Genomic DNA, 11015 nt, shown 5'->3' with positions numbered 1-11015 from the left:
TCATTATAGGAAGGACGTGGAAGCTTTGGAGCGGGTGCAGAGGAGATTTACCAGGATGTTGCCTGGTATGGAGGGAAAATCTTATGAGGAAAGGCTGATGGACTTGAGGTTGTTTTCGTTGGAGAGAAGAAGGTTGAGAGGTGACTTAATAGAGGCATACAAAATGATCAGAGGGTTAGATAGGGTGGACAGCGAGAGCCTTCTCCCGCGGATGGAGGTGGCTAGCACGAGGGGACATAGCCTTAAATTGAGGGGTAATAGATATAGGACAGAGGTCAGAGGTAGGTTTTTTACGCAAAGAGTGGTGAGGCCGTGGAATGCCCTACCTGCAACAGTAGTGAACTCGCCAACATTGAGGGCATTTAAAAATTTATTGGATAAGCATATGGATGATAAGGGCATAGTGTAGGTTAGATGGCCTTTAGTTTTTTTTTCCATGTCGGTGCAACATCGAGGGCCGAAGGGCCTGTACTGCGCTGTATCATTCTATGTTCTATGTTCTTTGAGTACCCAATTTTTTTCCCCCCCCAATTAAAAACAATTTAGCATGGCCAATCTACCTATCCTGCACATCTTTAGATTGTGGGGGTGAAACCCACGCAGACATGGGGAGAATGTGCAAACTCCACAGTGACCCAGAGCCGGAATTCAAACCCGGCCCTCAGTGCCGTATTCCCAGTGCTAACCATTGCGCCACGTGCCATCCCAAATCTCTATCATTCTGAAGAAACTGAAGGCTTTTAATTTCTTATACCTATTTATTTTTTAATCCCTTACTAGTTTTAAAGATGTGGGCTGCACGGTAGCACAGTGGGTAGTTCTGTTGCTTCACAGCTCCAGGGTCCCAGGTTGGGTCACAGACTCTGTGGAGTCTGCACATGCTCCTTGTTTCCGGGTGCTCCGGTTTCCTCCCACAAGTCCCGAAGGACGTGCTGTTAGGTACTTTGGACATTCTGAATTCTCCCTCAATGTACCCGAACAGGTGCCGGAATGTGGCGACTAGGGGATTTTCATAGAAACTTCATTGCAGTGTTAATGTAAGCCTACTTGTGACAATAAAGATTATTATTAAAAAGATGTGAGTATGCAATAAGATGGTACAAGATGTATCAGAGCTCGGTGACCAATATTTATTAATACTGGGAAGTAGAAATGGAGTTCGACTGCACTGAAAACGGTTCTATAGTTTGGAAGCACCAAGTGTGTGCTCCTGGGTTCTGAAAATATTGGTGGGCTGTTGGAGCTTAGCTGTGTGTGTGTGTGCCTGATGGTGGTGATGGGGGGGGGGGGGTTGTGGAGGGAATACATATAGTCTGACATCACTGTGAAAGGGGAACATGAGTTTTGTAAAACTGGTTCTCATATACTCTGCTACTCAGCAGAAACAATCTACGTGCATCTTTCCCGCTCAACTAAACGTTCTAAAGTTTATATATAATATTTATACATCAAACTTGAGCTGATTCCAACCTTCCCATGTTTGCGCGAGTTTCCTCCAGGTGCACCGCTTTCCTCCTGCGCTCCAAAGATGTGCAGGTTAGGTGGATTGGCCAAGCTAAATTGCCCCTTAGTGTCCAAAAGTTAGGTGGGGTTACAAGGACGGGGGATTGGGCCCAGGTAGGGTGCTCCTTTGGAGGATTGGTACAGACTCGATGGGCCGAATGGCCTCCTTCTGCACTGTAGGGATTCTAACCCCAAGCTATACGGACTACACACATCCTTCAGCTAATAGATTTTTACCTAGCATGGTGACACTTTCAAGAATAAGGCAAAGATTTTGGGAGAGGCCTTTAAGTAATGAAGGTTTTAAAAATACAATTTAAAAATAAAAGTGGATAAATCCAACCATATTATTGAGATATCATTAGCTTTGAATTTGACTTTAAACCTTACTTTGAACATTAGACATTAAATTGATGAAAAAAGGCAATTTACCTCTCAAAAACATACTAAATGATTTAATTGGTTCATTAAAAACCTTGGTGGTTAAATGTTTATTGTAAACGTTCATTATAAAATTGATACATGTTTATTTACAGAATCCCACTAATGGCTATATAGTACGGCTCCCGTATAATTATCTAGATTTAATTTCTATCTGCACAAACTCTTAGTACCCTGCTTTAGTATATATTCATTTGGTAATTTTTTTTTTTTTAAATGGGCAATTTAGCATGGCCAATCCACCTAGCTTGCACATTTTTGGGTTGTGGGGGCGAAACCCATGCAAACACGGGGAGAATGTGCAAACTCCATACGGACAGTGACCCAGAGCCGGGATCGAACCTGGGACCTCAGCGCCGTGAGGCCACAGTGCTAACCCACTGCACCACTGTGCTGCCCTTTTTGGTAATATTTATTACGAAAACTTGTTAGATTATAATTAAATTCCAGTCCCCTCCCAATACCCAGTCAATAAAGGCACTACAGCATCACCACTGGTGAAAGGGTGTAATTACAGCATGATAAATTTACATTATAAATATAGATATTAGAGACATAAAAATATACAGAATGCATGGTGTTAAAATGGTGACATCTGGTCCAATTATCATACAGTCCCAAAGAGGTTAGAGAAAGGCCACACTTGATTAAGTGTGCATTGCCAAACAAAATTAACTTGTAACACATGAAAAGCCTTGATATTTTCTCATCCTAAATTCTAATGTTTAAATTTTTAATAAGCATTTTCAATAGAAATGTGACGGTCTCTCATGAACCAACCCAACTCCCCACAGGTGAGGCATTACAGCGGGTAGGAGGGTGTAATTGCAGGACACGCTTTGATTAATTCTTCTATTATAAATGTACATGTAAGGGTTTATGATGGAAATTGGTGAAATAATTATATGACTTTAAAATGGGAACTAAATTATGGCTGCATGCTTTAGCCTAATTAGCTCCCGTCTTGTAACACTATTTCACCTAAAGACTCTTGGTCTTAACTCCCAATGACAGAGATCAACTAGTTCATAATAAGTGTTAGAACAGATAAGATTTGTGGACAGCAAGTGCAAAATATATATATGTTTTCAAAAAATAATATATGACATGTTAAGTGACCCACTGCAAGCAACACCATATGAGATCTGTTAATATATCCTAAAGCAATTATAGATTTAAGAAATTATGTATGTGGCTGACATCAATTGCAATTCCAGATTGATCATCCCTCCTAATATGAAGCCTCAGAGATCTTCTCAACATATACGTGTTAATCCTACAATAAGTTATTTGTCACTAATTAAGTTATTTATGACAAGTGCACAAAAATGTAAAAGCAATGTTGATGCTCAGTGGTGTGTAAAGAAAGGGTTAAACAAAACAAAGAAAACAAGTTACGAATATGTACTTCAAGAATAGTTTGTGTAATTACCACAACAAGTTAAACATAAAATTTAAGCAGTCTTTAGGCCTGTAAATTATCTTTTTTATTTCTGTAAGACAAAAACATAATTAAACAACAGGCCATCTCAATTAACCCTTTAAATACACCTAAAAATCAGTATCAAAAGTGCAATTTATAATTTAGAGTAATTTTTCAATATATATACATACAATATTAAGCTATCAAAGAACATACTTTTATCTGTAGAAATTTCTGACCCAATATACAAAATATTCAGCTGCTGTGTCCCAAAGAGCTTCTCGACAAAGACATTAATCAGTTGCATTATTTACTGGTTACTTTTTCCCCCAATCGCCCCGATTTCTGATGGCTAAAATGCAATTTTCTAGTATTTAAAATATCCAAAATCAAATTCTGCACCATTTGACAGCTGCACAATAGCCATAATGAACCAATTCCTAATGTTCATTAACATCCACAACCAAAAACATTTCTCCATTTTCTTTTTACAAATCCCGAGCATAATACAAGAACAAATGCATAATGCTGCAATAGTCTAACAAATCTCAATTAATCACTGATTTATTTTATTTTTTAATATGATTGAAGTATTCTTTTTTGAAACTATATATAGCAACCATTAAGCATATAATCTTCCAAACACGAAAATGGGGAGGTGGAGAGGAGGAGGAAAAAAAATTCAACTGAATGCGCATGGCTTCTTTATTCTTGAATCCTAAAGTGAGCTTTAATGCAGAAAATACAAGGGAATTGATTAAAGCACTATAAAGAATGCCTAACAGGCTTCAATTAAAAAATACAATTTTGGAAAAAATATTTTGGGCATTTCAGCTATCCATTGAGAAATAATCATCTGAATGCCTGCCCCCACAAGTTTACATCTTGCCCAAATAACATGATACTATTCTTTTAAAAAATACCTAAAGGTAAATGCTAAGGGTTAAATGGCATCAAATGTTAAGACCACAGCATTTCCTGAGCCAACAGGTCAAAAAAGCATTATTCTAAAAGCTACAGAATGTTCTCTGATGAATTAAAGTTCAGTTTAGCAGCAGATAGACATTCTTCACAGGATTTCAAAGTTTTGATATTAAGTACTGTACAAGAGAAAGGTGGTAAATTTCTCCACCTGATATATTCAGAACAGTGATTCTGGTCTTAAATCCTACTTTAACGTTTATACAGGCCACTTTAAAATTAATTTTGTCAGTCTTCAATATTCATCTATGTCATCAGCCAGAATTGGTGCTCAGATTCTATTGAATTTGAACTGCAATTAATCTACCTCCATTTACACATCATTCCTGCTTTAAATCAGAACAATTAATCAGACTGTCAAACCAAATGTCAGAGGCATGGGCTGGTGTGCACCACAGGAGGAGCTAAGAAAGAATTCATAAAATTACATCAGTTTGGTTCAAATTCATGACCACATTTTAAATTAATATGGGAGGTAGGATTTTTAACATAAAATTTACAAATGTATAGGTACCATACGAACAGTGTACTCTGATTCCCATAAAGAAATGCAAAACAGATCCGAATGTACACATGGTGTCTAAACAGGGCCTTGAGATATTACATTCATCTGTGACTGTGAGTTCAACTAAGTGCTTGGGAACACAGACCATATTTTTCAGGCAAACAAATTGGTTACTTCAATTGCAACATTGAAGAGTGCTTGATCAGGTTAGCAATGCAAACACTAATGCAGGAGAAATTATAAGATGTTACAATGAAGAATAATTATACTGTACATAATAGAAAATAACCAAAGATTTATAGAAACTGAAATGGTTTATAAAGAAACTAATGGATCTTAAACATGTAATCACATTATCTACATACTATATACAACAGAACATAATTAGTGCACACTCCAATATGGCAGAACAGAAGGGTGTTTCACTTCAGGTGAGACATTTAAAATATGGTCTATTTACTTTTTCGTGATGTTAGATGCATTGAGTCAAAAAGCAAATTGGAATTACTTTTATAACACTGTCACTTTACAGTTTCTCTGGGATAACAAAAATACTTTACAAAACGCATTTAATTATTTGACACTAACAAATTATTTCACTGCAGTATTTACAAGGCTCTACAACTCTTTGCCTGCCATTGCCTCTGCCCTGCATTTAACATCTACTCATAGTTAATGCTTCTTGTGCATTAGATCACTATCCAGCAATCAGCACCAGATTATGTTGTGAATAGCATCAAGTTGTGAATAGCATCAAGGTGTGAACAAGTGGTAAAACAAAAGAAACAATTGAATTTAACGCGAGTTGACACCAAGTCTGCAGATATATTATGTATTTACCTTGTGGAAATTGAAAGTAGATACAATTGCAAGGCTAGATGTCAGTCAAATATGTTTTAAGAGGTGTAAACACCTTACATAATCAACAATATCATATTCATCTTTGGTGGGAAATTTTGCCAAAATTTGTTAATATCAACTGTCATTGTTTTTGGTAATTTACTTTAAAAGGGAAAAAAATCTAATCTCAGTAGTTCCCAAATTTAAGAATGTAAAAATTATATAAATTAAAAAGCCAACAGGATGAAGCCAGAGAGAGATCAATCTGATAGAACATCAGTTCACTTTGGTTTCATACGTATGCATTTAGCATGCATTGCTTTCTCTTATGTCGATTTGAGCTCTGGAACTGGTATCACAGCATCAGTTCAGTGTCACTTTTACAGCGTTCCTTATACACAGCTGCTAATGCTTTATTTCAATGTGCTTTCACAATGAGTAAAACTGTTTTGTTTACATGGATATTTTTGCTTTACCATCACAATCAGTATTACTCTAGTGTGACCCAAGCTTTGCAAACAAGACTGAAAAGTTCTCTCATCCTCTTTCATTTGCATGGTCTCAATGCCTCGTTTCTGCAAGGGTAAGTGAATGAGGTGGAACTGTTCTCCCGCACTCGGCATCCATTTAATCCCTGGACTGGTAGAAAAGGATATAACCAGACTCAGAGTTCTTTGAGATATCGGATGTCAACCCATAGAACTCTTCGATGGCTTGTGCATCTATTTTCTGTGCAGTAGACAACATAAGCATTGTTAACAATTTAAAAAAAGAGTGACATAGAGTTTAGTTCAATTATAATAGCTGCCTAACAAACAAATGTAGTGCAATTATGTTCCCAAATATCTCACAGGAAAGTTAGGGCTTTTGCCCAAGTAGTAAACATACTACACGTGAAATAGACAATAAAGATTACTAAATAAAGACTACCTGTGTACCTGTCTCGCTTACTGTCAAAAGCCCTTACTTACTCCAGCTGAATAATAACCTTCACTATCAGCTGGGGCAACTCCCTACTTGATAAGTCAACAGGGATGAAATTTGTTTTCAGCAGCAATGTAAAAAGGTGATAGCAAATCAGAAGCCTCTTTTACATTGATTGGACAGCATAATAGGTAATCTGTTTTGCTTTATAAACCAAGGAGCATTTTACCGCCAATGTTTGACTATGTTTACATTGACCACAATGTTATTCCCATCCGATTTCTAATTCTTCCACTGCTGGATAAACTCTTCAATGTTAGCAAAGCAGCTATTGTGCTTAGTGCTTCGAGAGTTCATTCACCAATGTTTTACAGCTAAACCACTTCTTTAGAGTTCTAAAGTCATCCCACAGAATTGCTGGCAGGAGAATAGCAGAACCACAATGGAAACTTGGGGTCAAATATTCTGAAAGAAGTAAAAGCAATATACATTGAATAAAAAGGATTATTTTAATTGATGGAATCATCACTTAAACGTAGTTGCAAATATTTATGCACAATGCAGATTATTGGGAATAAGGATACCCTTGATTTAAGCAAATCACTCCTAGTGATGTACAACAAAGAGAGTTGCAATACTTGAACAAGCCCTACATCTCAAAATCAGCAGTGATCTTCAAAGGTAATTGATTAACAGTAATTGTGTGCAACAGAATTGCAAGAGGAGTATGGTACACAGAAATTAAATGCACCATTGCTCCAAAATGTTGTTTGAAAAGGTAAAGTTACCCTTTCTTTTGTGCCGTAATCTTGCTTTCATGCAATGCTGTATGTTACTGAATCACTGACGAGAGGTAATTTAGGATCAGAACTTCCTCACCATTTGACATCATGAAACCCCACTGGGTATTCTGCCTCTACCCAGTTCTAAAGCGTAACAATGGCCAGAGTAAGAAGGGACAGTTAAGACACCAGTCAAGATAAGTTTAACATTTAATTATGAAGTAGTTCAGCAGAGTATTTCAAAACAGGCATCCTACATTTTTTTCTTCATCTTCTCTAACTTTAGAATTTAAAAAAAGATTCTAAATGTACTATGTATGGATTTCTGCCAGAGATGAGAAATTCTGTCTGTTTACTGTTCCAAATTTAACCTTGAAGTGTGGTTAGAACTATGCTTTGAAGGTTTGCCAAACAAAAGAAAAATTACACGTCTTCAGTTGAGCTGCTTATCTCAGCATAGTTAATAACACAAAAAGGTGTGTTTCAGAACTGCAGATGCAGTGATTCATGTAGGAAAACATTCAGCCCTTCATGCCTGTCCTGGCTCTCTGAAAGAGCTGTTAATTAGGCCCACTTCCTGGTTCTTTGCCTTAGCTCTGCAAATCCTTCCTTTCTGTGTATACATCCAACTTCCTTTGGAAGGTTATTAATGAATCTACTCCCACCACCTCTTTTAATATTTTAAAATCTTCATTTAAGTAATGATGTCCTGAAGGGTAAGATAACAAACTTCATAAATGTTTCAGTTGCAATGCAATTACATTTTTTTCCCCAGAATGATCGAGCCTAACATGCCCAAACACAAGATCTAAGGAAGGAGCTATGTTAAGTATTTCACAGAATATATATTTATATATATTTACATATATTTTTTGAAACTAAATATTGATAAACTTGAAATCTAGAATTCTCACCCCCAAAAGGCGGCAGTTGTTGGGAGAATTAGCACTTTCAAAACTGAGATTGTTATTTTGATAGATATGGGTATCAACGGATATGGAGCTGATGAGGATAACTGGAGTGCAGGTACAGGTCAGCCATGATCTCATTGAATGGAGAGAATAGTGAATGGAGAGTCGACTCACTGAGCCAAACAGATAATAATAATCTTTATTGTCACAAGAAGGCTTACATTGCAATGATGTAACCTTGAAGGCCCCTCGTCACCACATTCCAGCACCTGTTCGGGTACACAGAGGGAGAATTCAGAATGCCCAAATTACCTAACAGCACATCTTTCGGGACTTGTGGGAGGAAACCGGAACACCTGGAAGGAACCCACGCAGGCATGGGGAGAACATGCAGACTCCGCACAGACAGTGACCCAGCCGGGACTCGAACCTGGGACCTGGAGCCGTGAAGCCACAGTGCTAACTACTGTGTTACCGTGCTGCCCAACAGAGTGTTCCTAAGAGAATATCGACAAAGTGGTCAGGGTCTATGTTCCGAAGGGTTAAAATAGTACTGGAGTTTGAGATAAGACTGATGAATGTCGAAAATAAAAGAAATAACTGAATAAAATAGTTAATTAAAGCTCATAGGCATGGCAGGACAGGTAATGTGTCAAGACTGCTGCATATGGGAGCTCATGGATACCACTATGATCCAGGACAAGCACGTCTGCAGTAAGTGTCTGCAGCTTGAGAAGCTTTGGCCCAGTCACACAGAAACATACATAGTAAATAGAAGCAGGAGAAGGCCATTTGGTCCTTCGAGCCTGCACCACCATTCATTATGATCATGGCTGATCATTGAGCTGCAGGTTGAGCTTTGGACATTGTGGCACATCAGGAGGGGTGAGAGTTATCTGGACTCTTTGTTTCAGGAGGTGGTCACATCTCTTAACGTAGAACCTTCTGGTTTGCAAACTGATCAGGGACAGAAGGGTGTGGCTGCAGCTAAGGCAGGAAAGGGGTCCCAAAGGCAGGAGTGTCAGTCTCTGCATTATCCAACAGGCTTGGAGGTTCTTTCAGCTTGCTTAGATGAGACTGGGACATGTGGTACAGAAAGTCATTCAAGTGAGGGGAGCATATACGAATGTAGTGGTAGATGGGACAGTATAGTGGGAATGACACTGTTCTCAGTAGCAAGGAACGAAAGCCCAGACAGCCGTGTTGCCTGCATGTTGCCAGTATTTGGGACATCTGCTCTGGGCTGGAGAGGAATCTGCAGTGGAAGGGGATAATTCATTTACATGCTCCATTTAGCTACCAATGACATAGGTAGAACGAGGAAAGAGATTCTGCATAGAGAATGTGAGGAGCTAGGCACTAAATTAGACAACGCAAACCCCCAGGGTTATAATCTTTGGATTAGTACCTGAGCCATGTATAAATTCCCATAGGGTATATAAAATTAGAGAGATGAATACATTGCGCAGAGTGGTGTGAGAGAAGTGGGTTTTGGTTCATGGGGCATTGGCATTCGCACTGAGGATGAGTGCTGTACCATTGGGATGTTCTACATCTGAACCTTGCTGGGCCCAGTGTTCTTGCACATCGCATGAGAGGGCTTTAAACTAAATAGAGAAAAAGGGCGGGGGGCAATGGAGAAGCGATACGAAGCTTACAAAGCAAAAGGATATGCCAGCATTGTAAGGCATCTAATCAGGTAACGATGCCCACAAATGTGACAGGAGGGACACCCACAATGTGACAGGAGGGACAAAGTGCACAAACATAGAAAAAGAAGCAAATAGGGTCAAAGAGGGAAAAAGTGGTTTAAAAAGCAAAATAAATAGCTCTTTACTTCAAGGCATGTAGTATTTGGCACAATGTTAATGGATTAACACTCAAATTGAGGTTAATAAGTATAACCTCATATTCATTACAGAGGCTTGGTTACAAGGAGATCAAAGTGGGCACTAAATATTCAGGGGCATGTGATTTTGTTTCGTAAGGACAGCAGGATGGAAAGGGTGGTGGGGTAGCTTTGCTGGCACAAGGTGGAATAAGTACGATAGCTAGAAATAATTTTGGATTGAAAGATAAGGCCGGGATTCTCCGAAAATGGGGCTATGTCCCCACGCCTGCCGGAAAAGGGGCGCGAATCACTCCAGAAATGTCTGGAATGATTCTCCAGTTTTAAGAGAGATAGCAGGACCCTGGCGTGCGCCGCGCAGCTCCTGCTGCCGATACGGGACACTGCACTTCCGGCCACAGGTCCGCGCATGCGCCAGCGGCCGTTTTCGTGCCGGCCCCTGCACAGCATGGTGGAGCCATACAGCGGGCCAGCGCGGAAGAAGATAGGACCCCCGGATCGCGCGCGCCCACCGATAGGTAGCTCCCGAACGCGGGCCTGTCCATTGTGGAGACCCCCACCAGAGTTTGATCCCCACCCTCCCCCCCCTCCCCCAACCAGGACGGCCAGCGGGGTCACGAGTCCGAGCCCGCTGGGTGGAACCAGGTTGGAACCACGCCGGCGGAACTTGGCTGGTTGATCACGGCGAATCGCCGTGGGGGCCTCTTTCAACTGCCCCTGACCGGCGCTGCGTCGACCGCGAGGCTTGCGCTGATTCTTCTTTCCGCGGAGAACCGCGTCCCGGCGCTGCGGGTCTGAGACCCTATTATCCGCCCCCGCACCAAGCGCAATTTCGGCACGGAGAAACCCTCTAACA

At 39.9% G+C, this 11015-nt stretch overlaps 1 protein-coding gene across 1 annotated transcript in view; it reads right to left on the bottom strand.

The window, feature by feature from the left end:
- Positions 1 to 3413: 3413 nt before the first annotated feature.
- Positions 3414 to 11015, bottom strand: part of LOC119977820 (ubiquitin carboxyl-terminal hydrolase 12) — a 49910-nt gene continuing 42308 nt past the window's right edge. The window contains exon 9 of the mRNA XM_038819044.1: positions 3414 to 6422. Within this exon, the coding sequence (XP_038674972.1) occupies positions 6321 to 6422 (102 nt within the window). The 3' untranslated portion in view covers positions 3414 to 6320. The remainder of the gene's footprint in view (positions 6423 to 11015) is intronic.

Source organism: Scyliorhinus canicula, chromosome 14, assembly GCF_902713615.1.
Source record: "Scyliorhinus canicula chromosome 14, sScyCan1.1, whole genome shotgun sequence".
In the NCBI taxonomy this organism is placed as follows: domain Eukaryota; kingdom Metazoa; phylum Chordata; class Chondrichthyes; order Carcharhiniformes; family Scyliorhinidae; genus Scyliorhinus; species Scyliorhinus canicula.
This window is presented reverse-complemented; position numbering and strand designations above follow the sequence as displayed.